Source organism: Siphateles boraxobius, unplaced genomic scaffold, assembly GCF_051911475.1.
Source record: "Siphateles boraxobius isolate OS27281-9 unplaced genomic scaffold, OSU_SipBor_1 1, whole genome shotgun sequence".
Taxonomy (NCBI): domain Eukaryota; kingdom Metazoa; phylum Chordata; class Actinopteri; order Cypriniformes; family Leuciscidae; genus Siphateles; species Siphateles boraxobius.
In genome coordinates, this window is record NW_027508699.1 from 26,124,042 (window position 1) to 26,137,114 (window position 13,073).

At 35.9% G+C, this 13,073-nt stretch overlaps 1 protein-coding gene across 1 annotated transcript in view; it reads right to left on the reverse strand.

The window, feature by feature from the left end:
* eif2b3 (eukaryotic translation initiation factor 2B, subunit 3 gamma) overlaps nucleotides 1-9,727 on the reverse strand; it is a 42,862-nt gene extending 33,135 nt beyond the window's left edge. Inside the window, exons 1-3 of the mRNA XM_077231562.1 lie at nucleotides 9,427-9,727; nucleotides 9,032-9,188; nucleotides 3,393-3,550 (exon numbers count right to left, since the gene is read on the reverse strand). Of these exons, the coding sequence (XP_077087677.1) occupies nucleotides 3,393-3,550; nucleotides 9,032-9,179 (306 nt within the window). The 5' untranslated portion in view covers nucleotides 9,180-9,188; nucleotides 9,427-9,727. The remainder of the gene's footprint in view (nucleotides 1-3,392; nucleotides 3,551-9,031; nucleotides 9,189-9,426) is intronic.
* Between the last annotated feature and the right edge of the window lie 3,346 nt (nucleotides 9,728-13,073).

A 13,073-nucleotide genomic window follows, 5' to 3' on the forward strand; every position in this document is an offset into this window, starting at 1 on the left:
TTGTGGAGTTAGTGGTCTCTGGCCACTGGGCTTTCAGCAGGAGAAATGAGGCACTCTGTGGAGTTAGACCCATCGGTGCGGGGCAGCACGGATCAAAGATCCCCCTGTGGAACACAGGATCTGCCCCTCACATCATTCCACTGACCCCAGGCCAGCTCACATGGGAGACAGGTGAGGCTGTGTTTACGCCTGCCAGGCTTTTTCACGCTTCTGAGCACAAGCTCATACTTACATGGACATGGACGTGCATGCTCATGCTGCAATTATGTTTCTTCCATTTAGTCACCATGCTATGCTCTGAGCATAATGATTTTCAGTGATGAAAATTCATCACATCATTGTGTTGCTAACTCTTTTATGACCCTCCGTCATCGTTGAGCACTCCTCACGTCAAATCAGTTGCTACATCAATACTGGCTACAAACCAGATTACAAATATTATCTAGACAGTTCTTTGAAAGAGTGAAATGCTAAATTTCATCAGTAGATAATATCTATCACATTCAACATCATTTCACAGTCTAAATATAAGGTATAAATTATGATCCCAACAAGGAACACAATAGCTTTCCAGCTTTCCAAGGAAGAGCGCGTTCACGAATTACACATCAGACTAGCACGGTAAAGTTCATGTGCGCATTTATTTCCTTTTGTGCAGATGTAAGATTTAAGATTACTTTTATGTTGTCTTTATCAGATGATCTCAAATAGAAGACGCATTTGGTTGAGTTCAATAACCAGCAAGCAAAACGCTGCAGTTTACCAACCGTTCATTCACTCGTCAGTTTCAGCTCAAATGCAATGTCCAACATTACTGACTATGATTGGGTTATCTGAGACGGTCATATTCCTTTTAGATAGGCTATTTTTAAAAAAAATCATTGATATTAATAATGCAGCAGTGTTATTTTGTTCCCTTTTTTTTTTTGAGTAAACCTGTTTTATTTAAAGTTGTTTCTCGTTATGGCTTTGAAAATGCGCAGTGATGACTGTAATCACTTTCTATCATGAAAAATAAAAAGCAAGATGTGCATCGCCAATATACACACCACATAAAATTATAAATAGAACAGGATTGTGATAGAATTTTGTAATTTCTCTGTATCAGCACGCTAAGATCAGCGCTGCAAATTGTAGCGTTACGTTCATGTTATGCATCTAGGATATCTGAATAATCATCTCATAGGATATGTCATAGAATGAGCATGAGTTTACTGGAGATCATTTACTCTTCAGCTTTACCTCAATCAGCTATTACTTTTAGATGTTTTTTTCTATAACATTGATGCATCATAATATAGCAGTGTTATTTTTTCTAGTCATACGTTCCTGTTTTCATGTCATATTTTTATCACGTCAACATCAATTTTCGTAACGGTCTAAAAATATTTTCATTTTTACTACTCATTTTTTGAGACCTGTCAATGACTGAAATGAGAAATTGACACAAATGCCCATCCCTTAACCCCTTAACTGTCACCGTCCCGTATACGGGACGCCTAACTTTACTTCAATATATTACTATTAAATCATAATTTAATCATGACAAACTATATATCGTTGGAAAGGTCTAACACTCCTAAATAGATATTTTAGCGCTGTATTTTTATTACAAATTATGTAGGAACAGTAATATATGAATTTATGACAAGAGTGCGCCTCAAAAAATCGACGTCATAACAGGAGTTTCTGACCTTTGTCACAAAAAGTTGACGCACACACTTTTAATAATTGAAACTTTGGTTTTTAATGCTAAAAGTTCATAATAAAACATAATCTAGTATTTGTCAATAAAAAAAGATAAAAAAAAATATTTTAAAAAGTAAAGTAAAAAGCCTCTAAAAACTCTAAAAAGTGTAATATATATTATATATATATATATTAATTTTTTCATTATTATTACATCACATATTTTAGTAGTTATCATAAATTAGGTATCATTTGAAAGCTTACGAACTCAGAATTCATCCTGTGAAACCCGTTTTGAAATTGGACGTTGCGTTACCATAGAAACGGTATTTTTGAATTAGGCCCCTCCCCTTTTGGGCATCATCTTTCATAATTTTTTATCAAAACCTTTTCTAATCTTGACAAAACACATATTGTCAGAAAGGTCTGAGTCTCAAGGTTCCATTTTTAGTGACAAAAGTGATATTTGGATAGAAATTTATTAATTTGTTATGGCAGAATGCATACAATTAAATTCAATGGAATGCAATGGCACCCGGTGGCTATTTTTGGTACTACGCCTAAAGAAAATCTCATGAGAACTTCAATTTTTGTGATATCAACTTTAAATTTGGAACACAACTTGGTTAGATATATAGCTTTTATTTTATAGTAATTTTATAGTAAAAAATATTTTGTAAAATATTTATTTTATATAAAAAAAAATATTAATAAAGTATATTTGATTTACTGTAAATTTAAATTTCCATAACTTTTTCATACTTTAATTTTTTGAAGAGTTTTCACTTAAGTAATAATCTGCTGATTGTTTTCTTTAAAACAAGACCAAACTTAGGTCTATATTCCAAAGCATTCTTGAATTACAACCATTTAAGTTTGTATAGTGCATTTTAATGTCCATTATAAAAAGGGGAGGTGACACTTAAGGGGTTAATTTTCCAAACTGCGCAGGAACCCTGATATCAACCAATCAGATCTTAGGTTTAGGTGCTTCATTTCATTTCCCTCTACTTTTAGATAGTCCTATTCATATTTTTAACCCCAACCCTAACCATAAACTATGTTACTTTGAGAGGAATATTGTTCCAGGACCAACAAAAATATTTTGATCCACTTACTTAGCAAAATCACATAGCTTGCACTTTTCAATATTGGAATTATGCATTGAAGCACTTCTCATGTTAATGTCTGGTGTGGAGACACTATCGCAACGACAATCAATGTGGAAGAATGTTTAAAACAAGGGTGTCAAACTAAGTTCCTGGAGGGCCACAGCCCTGAAGAGTTTAGCTTCAACCCTAATTAAACACACCTGATCCAGCTAATCAAGGTCTTCAGGATTACTAGAAACTTCCAGGCAGGTGTTTTTGGAGCTGGTTGGAGATAAACTCTGCAGGACAGTGGCCCTCCAGGAACTGAGTTTGACACCCCTGGTTTAAAACATTACGCACAAATCCCATTTTTTATGTGATAACGATTGGATCTTTTAGATAATCCGTCACATATGAATAACCTAGCATGAAACGTAGCTAGTTTTAAACACATTTAATGTTTAGCTCCTCCATCCCCTTTAAGAAGAAGTCTTAATCTTCTTGACTGCATCCAATTATTGTATCCAGTTAATTATTGACCTATTTTCTATCCCATTTTTGGAAAGTCAATGTAAAGTCAGTGTTATCTTATGATATTGACACTTGACACACCTTGATCTTTTGCTGGATGTGTCGAAGGGCATCTGCAGTGCCCATGTCAGCATCCTCCTGAATACACACCACATCCAACCTCATCTTCACGTCCGTCTTCAGACGTTGATCGGTGCTCAGGGCCTTTTGAACCTCTTTAGTAGTGATGACAATCACCTCTGGAAAAAAAAAAAAATTCTTTGAAAATAAAATCTTACTGACCCCAGCGCAGTTTACAAAAATGACAATAACATTATAAGGACACACGGTAAGTAATACAATTACTTCACAAAACACGGTAAACTGTTTTGACATGATCATTTGATTTAGTGGGAAATGGAAGAGATATTTTTCCTTCATGACACCATTGGTTAAGAACAGCACACATTTTACCTGTGACACCGCAGACTTGTAAAAATATATTAGATAAGACACCTTCAATCGAGTCTTTGTGAGTTATTTGCCATTACCCTTTGAGACAGACTTTTGGCCAACTGGATGAAGTTTGTCCCAGAATCCTGCTTTACTGCATAAATATTTTCTAACGAAGCAGTTTACTTACCATAGTTTGTGCTAAAACTTGTAAAAGCTAATTGCAGGGCCTTGTTGGCTGGCACTCTGGCTGTTAAAAGGATAGAATGTGCCACACATAAAGGTCCATACTGTACTGCTGGGCAGGCAAAGGGCCATAGCCATAAACTCCATACCAGCTGGATCTCACGGTTAGTCAATACAGCTAGGTGTGAACAATAAACATTTCATTATCATGAAGACATTAAACACAGATACTCAAGAAGGTAAACCACCTCAACTGGATCTCAAATGTGCTAAACCAATGAATAGAACAGAGGATTCTAAGTTATCAGTTTTGGATTTATTTCCACACACAAAAAAACCAAACTTATTTCAATATTTTAAAGGTATGGATGGGTGTTTTTCTTATATTCCGATATATGTGGCTTTAGGCCTAAGACTGTTTTTTAACCATTAGTATGGAGGATCAGGACTGACACTTAATTGAAAAATAAAAATGGAAATAAATAAATGTACCTTTTTAAATGTACAGATTAATAGACATTCAAAACTGAATAAATTGGTCACACTTTAAATTAGGGTCCAATTCTCACTGATAACGAACTACAAACTACAACTTTTGCCTCAATAAACTTAATGCTTATTAATAGTTAGTAAAGTAATTGTTAAGTTTAGGTATTGGGTATGATTAAGGGATGTAGAATATAGTCATGGAGAATAAGATATTAATATGTGCTTTATAAGTACTAATAAACAGCCAATAGCCTAGTAATATACATGCTAACAAGCAACAAGTTAATAGTGAGAATTGGACTCAAAACTAAACTAATGTGTTATCGAAATTTTTATATGCACATTTTAAATTACAAAAATTACAAAATTACCAGTTGGCTTTCTTTGTCCATTTGCCAATTCCTTTTCTTTGTCATTTTGTCAAATGCTTTTCTTTCTTTATTTGTCAATTAAGTTTTAAACAAACACCATTGGAGAGTTCACTTGCGGGGGGCAATCACTCATTTTCTATTTATTTTTTTCAACGTAAAATTATTCAATTATTAATTATAAATTAAAATGAATCAAAAAGTTTTAAATGTCTATTATTTTTGTCCATTTAAAATGTGATTTATTTCCATTTTATAACTTACAAGCACTATTTAAATTGCCCCATGCTATGTTAGCCCAAACTGTTTTACGTGCATGCTGCTAAAGGTTACCTATTGCTAAGCTATGTGGAGGAAAGCTGGCCTAAAACATAAAACAAGTACTAGACTACAGTTGATTATTGCAGAATTGAAATGATCGAACATTAGTTGTCTGGGGTGCATTTGACTGTGTAATTCAGTGGCGACTGCTGGTCTTTCAAAGAGGGGAAGCTCATTTTCGGCCTACATCATAAAAATTGTCCATTTATTTATAGCCTAGCCTACTGTATGAAGGAATGAATGAATGTAGGGATCGGACGATTACCGGTTTTACTATAAGCCACGATAAAATGTACTGACGGTTAGTATTATCGTTTAAAATTTAACTATCATTAAAACCGTGTTTGATTATCGCGATTTTAATAACATAAATCCTGTCCAGCCAGCAACAGTTTGACGCAGGCGCGCAGCGTGCAATGTTGTTGTTGTTGTTTTTTTATTCGAGAAGGAATGACAGAAGGCAGTGACCGTGCTCGGGAGATTTTTCAGTCTTTTAAGAGGACCAAATCTGAGGTGTGGTCATATTTTTGCTTTTTACAAAAGACCTGAGAGAAACTTAATCGAGGATGGTCACCCTGTCTGCAGAACATGCACCAAAAATTTGCTGCAATAGTGGGAAACACCGAGTTGCTGTGTGACCATCACACACTGTTGTAGCGAACGCAAGGCAAGTTAACTTTGACCTCAATACCAAAACTACGTCTGGGAAATAATTGGGCACAAAATGTTGTTTTGAGTTGAAATATTTTCTCACTCACTTGACATAAACGTGAAGCTTCCGCGAAGAAAAGTTCGCAGCAAGTGGCTTTGAGCCAAAGACGAACGAACAACTTCAAACAAGACTATTCAGAGTGACATTTAAGAGATAATAATGTATATTCATTGTACACTTATTACACAGATTTTTTTTTTACTACATAATTACGGGACATATTGAATTGAAATTAATGTTTTAAATCTTACCCGTTAATGTTAAATCCATTTTGTACAGCGGACAAAACTCATCCAGACAAGATGACCGCAACAATATTATCAAACTCTGTAAACAATAAATCAACTCTGATTTCATTTTCAAAACAATCAAAAATGGTGACGCAAGACGGCAAGTTGTATTTGAATGAAATGAGAGCACGCGTCCGTTGTGTGATATACATGGATGTGCGCTGAGTTATAATGTGTTGCTATTGACGACGGTCATTATAAGGAATGAAATGCCACAGAATCTTGCTTTAAAAAGTGCATAGAGCTGCTTGTTTTATTTGTTGTTTTCTTGATTTTCAATATAAAACTTGTTGAAATGTTTTCAATGTGAGCATCAGTTCTTTTTGAACACTTTCATCTCGTTTTAACAAAACCGTGATAATATTGATAATCACGATAATTTTGGTCACTATAATCGTGATATGAAATTTTCATACCGTCCCATCCCTAAATGAATGAATGAATGAATGAATGAACAAACGATCTAAAAAAAAAGATATTAAACTTGGAGGAAATGTGGGAATTAGGTTAAACTGAAACAAGGAATGTGGTGTATAATTGTGTGAAATGTATGATGAAAATTGGCTAGCAATTTTGCCAAGCAAATAACAAGAAATATGTTGCAGCAGTTTGTCTTTCGACTACACTTGCAAAATCTGCGATGGGACTGAGCTCGAATAGCTTCAGCGTCAGTGACTTTTTATAGTACAAAATTGCTGTCGATCAAAAGGAGATGCAGTCTTTGGACAGACCCTCCAATCATCACGCAGAAGCCCAGAGTCCAGGCCAGCCCACTCCTCCATTCACCCCCAGAGACGCTGAGCGTCCGTGGGCGGGACATAATCCCAGCATTTATCCAATGACCGTCTAGTTTCGAAGCACTGAAAAAAACTGTTCAAAGCAGCGCCACTGAAGTCAATAGACACTAGACTTCAACAGGAAAATCCACTGATGCTACGGGAATGAATGAGAAGGAAATCGAGTCAGCCAACCTGCTATATGCAGCTGATTCTGAACTAATTCGTCTTCGGGATTTAACATGTTCTAACGCACTTTTAGTCAATAAAATGTTAACACAATAGTACATATTTGACCATTGATTTTTTGACATTATAGGGGAAGCCAAGCTCCCCTTGCAGTCTTAAAGAAATCCCCACTGGTGTAATTGTATCTTGTTATTCAGTGTCCTTCCAGCCTAAAGCAGTTGTGTAGATTAAAAAGACCAGAGAAACTTGGCTTAATTTCATTAGTCTTTTACCAGTTTAGTTATATAGATAGTGTCACGTAGGCAATACATACACCTTTACAAACAGTTTCCAATTAAGCGCATTACTTTAGGGCACATAAAACGTTATAATTTAGGACTTACAAAAATTAACAAAATATGCTGCCGAAAACCCCCCAGAAAAATCTAGTTGGTTTTATCAAGCTCCTGTTCCCTGACAAAAAGAGTCTTGATACTAAAAATGAGAAGCAACATGGGTGCTGGTCTGTGCGAGTGGGTGTAACGTGGAAAAAACATGCCATTATAGTATGCCAATTGTTAAAATGGCCCTACCTTTCCCATTTAGGAAATAAGGACTTTATTAGTTAAATTAAAGCAGCCTGCGAAAATTATTACCACCTGCAGCTTAAGTGTGTAATAAGCAATTTCAGCATTTTGTTAACTTCCACCACACACACACTCGTCAAAACCCGCCCCCAAATATGTCATCCAAGCCGATGTCAGCTAACCAATGCAAAGCAATTCACAGGCATAGAGTTACTGTTTCTGGTGAAGCAATAGTCCTTTTTATTTTTTTACAGAGTCCAGGACTGTCAGGACACTGAAAGTTAATTATTTTGAATTATCTATTAATTCAAAAATAATAAATAATACTAAAATCATAAATTCATACTAGAAATGCAGCTCAAAATACTTTCCAATAAGAAAGTAAAATTAAAACCATTTAATATTAATAGACAATGTAACGTAGACCAGATACTTCAGAAACTAAACTAGCTGACATCATGTATGCTATAAAACTGCATTTTGTATTATTATTTAATTAAATAATATTGTATTGTCCTAGTTACTAAGAAAACCTATTTCTACTCCCATTTGGCAATGTGGGCCTTGATAAAATTAAAATAAATTAAATTAAATGACATACAATTTCTAAAGTATTCCACTTAAAGGTGCAGTGTGTGATTTTAGCGGCATCTAGTGGTGAGGTTACGAATTGCAACCAACAAAAGTTATGGTGGCCGACAGGAAAATGTCATCGTCTGAGACAGCAAAGAGTAGCCAGTTCAGCAATGAGGTTTCTTTACAAAGATAAATTAAGAAATTATGTTTACTTAATTATTCAGTAAAACTATGTTATTGCGAATATTATTGTTACTTGTTCATCATTGTGTCAGTGTTTTATTCGCTGAACAAAGCTTGCTTCCTTGCACGCTGAGCAACATAGTAACGAAACGCGTTTGTCCGTTTAGGGCTACTGTAGAAACATGTCGGCGCATTTCAATGTAAGGGGATCCGCAGTGTATATAGATAGAAACTGCTCATTCTAAGGTAATAAAAACATAACGGTTCATTATGCAAGGTCTTTATACACCACTGAAAACATAGTTATGGATCTTATATTGCATTTCTCTCAATAGATCCTCCGAAATATTACACATTGCACCTTTAAAAGTAACATTCTAAAGTAATTTCAAGCCCCGATGTCTTATTCATTATTCAAAATGAAACAGCTGTCAAACAATCTTCTGCAATGTTACGAACATCTGTCAATAAATCTTCTGTGATTTGAAATAAATGTGTTCTAGAAGAACAGAGACGAAAGAAGAATCTACCAATAAATCTCTATAACAGGATATATCCTAAAACTATACTAACAGTGACATACTACAATCACTTCAAATGAACTTTGTTTTCTGATATGACAGTATATTTACCTTCAAAGCCCACTCTCTCCAGCAGGTTGAGGGGGTACCAGATGAGGGGTCTGTTTCCCACAGGTAGCAGAGGTTTAGGGGTGTTATAGGTGAGATCCATCATCCTAGAGCCTCCACCTGCTGCCATCAGCACCGCCTGCAGCTCCATCCCTTACACCTGCAAAACAAACAACACATTCAGCCTTCCTACAGCAGCACTCGGAAAACACTGAATCAGACTGACAGATGGAGCTTTCTCTGATTTAACATGCTTTTCAAGATATTACTCAAGATATGCCCCTTGTTTCGTCATATACACTACATTAACTGAGACGGACGTAATGCAAACAAATAACCTTTTCTGAAGTTATTATTTATTAACGTTTGAAAGGTTTACAAACACACAGTCGACTTGCCTCTATTGGTCGTCCAAATGTTTATGATTTGTAAAGTATCAAGTCCGTGCACGTGAGATCTGCAGCACTGTAGCAGACGCTCATGTGGAGCGGTCTGTCACTAAACTCGCTATCTTCAAACACTTAACGTTACTGCTAAAACTGATAGAATCGAAGTATATAAACACAATAAATACGATTAACTAAAAATCCTCTGAATATGTTATATGTAGTAGTCTACAATAACTAACAATACATTCCGAGATAATGGCATAAGACCGTAACTATTAAATAGGTCGTACAGATATCACGACCAGAAACTTTGGTTCCGCAGAGAGATCAGTTCCGCAGAGAGATCAGTTCCAGAGATCAGTCTTTTGACAAAAAATGAGAGGAGAGTGTGAAAATAGTCAGATGACTTCCCTTTTTCTTTTGTTTGTTTATTTTATTTGTATACATTCAAATATTATTTTAATTGATATTTGGATTTATATAATGATATATTTTGTTGTTATTGTTTTATTTTGTAGCATACACTAGTAAATAATACTGGAGTCTGCCTAAATGTAAAAGCAAAAGGGCGTTTACAGCACAATATTATTGTAAAATGTTTTTGTTTTAGTGTATGCATTATGCAATGACTAATTTATAAAATTATAAAATTGTTTTATTATTACATTGTCGATTTTTGTCGTTGTTGTTGCTGTTGTTGTTGTTGTTGTTGTTGTTGTTGTTGTTGTTGTTGTTGTTGTTGTTGTTGTTGTTGTTGTTGTTGTTGTTGTTGTTGGCCCTATCCAGTTTCATAGCATCCAACACTTAGCCACTATATAAATTAGCAGAAAGAATATTGAATGCTTCTTGGAGTGTTTAAATGTCAAATGTTAATTTATTATGGTTTTACAGCAGTAACAACAACTGTAGCTATAACTATTTTGGCAGAATATTACCATGGTACATCTTTGTGATATAGATTTTTCCTTCCCACATCAACAATACTCCCTTGTCTTAAAGTTCACTGGGAACCTAGGTGTAGCCTATTAAGAAAATGTCCAGTTTCAAAGTCAAAATTTAAAGTCTTCTCTCAAACCCAGTTCCCTCCACCCAGATCCCCTCAGTCAACAGACATGGCCCAAACCCCAATTCACAGACCTCCGATGTAACAGCAAATTGAACTCTGGGAATGTGGCTTAGCTTTGTTTTCTCTGGATAGGAGATGAGCTTCATTGGTCGCTGCCTGCAGAAGAAACATTGGAATAACAGGGCAGGCTGCCTCCATTAGAAAAAAAGCAGAAAGAAAAGTTAAAGCAAAGAAATATTGATGTTAAAGCTTTAAGTGTTTGTGTGCTGAATTCACACCTTTGGTATGTCCCCTAACACCAACTGTTTGTGATTCACACTCCAAAAACTTTGGCCACCTTATCTTTTCTTCTTTTGTAAAGTGAAGCAATATTTTTAAAGGATAACCCGAGAAATCTCATATGGATTACATGACTCAAGTTTAACATCTGGTGTACTGCCTGAACGGACCGCTGCAATTTCTGTGGGGTCATCATGTTAAATGATCACAAACAGAAAGCAAAACAAACATTCTCATTTACATTTTTATGCCCAGCTAAACAAGCAAATCTGCTTTTTGTTTGGGCTTTGTGAGGAAAATGATATGTTGATGATGTGCATCATTGAATCTAGATAAAACACATGTGTAAAATAAGCAAAATATTTCAACCATTGTTCTATATCTTCAGAGGTTCTGTGGAATCTATAAGCATATAAAATGACAGGGACAATATAGCATTGGGCTTGTTGGCTTATTGCTGATATAAAAAATGTTATTAATAATAATAATAAGAAGAAGAATTCTTCGAATTTCAAAGTTAAGGTCAGGGGTGCATTTTAACATCCACGCAATCTGGGAACCATCATCTCTGCAATCTGGCAATAAGAGTTTTTATGTTCTAATACCTGTGATTCGTCTTTATTTACAATCTGTTCTCTACATACAGATGGCAATATTTTTGTCATTACAGCAGCGGGCTCTGGTTCAAGAAAGGCAGTAATAAAAGTCAGCCCAGGCCACTGACACTTCTCTAGTAATTATTTGCTCCTTTACAGCACTAACATTTGACCATAATAAAATATTGAGGGCTTAAGACTAAAGGCAGCCACATGATAGTGCTAATGATGGCATGGAGGTTTGGGGCACAGAGAGGAAATGTGGCACAGGTGTTGCACTATGGAACAAAATCCTTTTATGAGTGCTGTTTGAGATGAACACGCACAAAACCTTTTTTTTATCTTTGAGATGCAATCTGATTAAAAATAAACTCAAACAATTAGATAGATAGATAGATAGATAGATAGATAGATAGATAGATAGATAGATAGATAGATAGATAGATAGATAGATAGATAGATAGATAGATAGATAGATAGATAGATAGATAGATAGATAGATAGACAATACCCATTCGTGTAGGACAACTTTGTTATACAGTGTATATATATATATATATATATATATATATATATATATATAATATATAATTTTGTGACAAATCCACTGAGCCTTATGTTATCAAGACAACTGAGCCAGACAATTTGCTATTGGTGCAGTCAACATTAAGACTTTCAGGCATGGGATAATGAGGCCAGATAGATAGAAGCAAAGCAGAGTCATAAGGCTACCACAGACTTGAAGCTCTGCCTCGATTTCCTCTGATTTCCTATTCCTGGCCATCACAGCTCTTGTAAATCATTCTCAATTCCCTTAAACAAGCCAGTTGGATTAGGTTGGTTTAGATCATAAACATTTGCAGGGCCAGACCACCCAGGGAGTGAGACTCAGGCCTGACCGCTGCCTCGCTGCAAGCCACGGCCTGGCCGATAGCAAAACACGCTCAGTGTGGTTTGTGTTTGCGCCACTTCCTGGACACAGAGAGACAGAGAGAGAGAGAGAGAGAGAGAGAGAGAGAGAGAGAGAGAGAGAGAGAGAGAGAGAGAGAGAGAGAGAGAGAGAGAGAGAGAGAGAGAGAGAGAGAGAGAGAGAGAGAGAGGGCCCCATCTGCCTTGGAAACAAAAACACCCCCCACCCCACCAACTTATTCACGGTCAGCCACCGATAGACTGTGACATAGATAAACACACTGGGCTCCACGGGTTCCATACTCCTCTGTGCTGTGCATTTCAGAAAGCCTTTTTTTCATTCACTGCTCCTGTGGAAAAAAAGATATCTGCCATTCACAAGGCTTTACATGATGGCTTCACAGACATAATAATGCATGTGGAAACAGAAAAGGATTCTTGTTATGACAAGTGAAGGAACAGAAAAACATTTTGTGTTGTTTACAAGAGAGATTAAGGATTACATTGGTGTGGTCTTGAGTATGGTGTGCAAGTGAGGCATTGCTTGACTCAAAGTATTGGGTTAAAAGAACTGAGGAATTAGCCTAGAGTTTGACAGAGTCTGAGCACATGGTTTTCATTAATGCACAATTGGACTCTGCTGTAGCAGGTCTCCCAGTGAGTGCTAGTTGACATAGAGGTTGAACTGTGAGAATACACATTCACAGACCCATTAGCAACTGATAATGGTGCATAAATCATGACCACACAACCACTCGGTTAGTTCTGAACTGCAGCACTGTCTGTGAAGTTATTTATGATTGTTC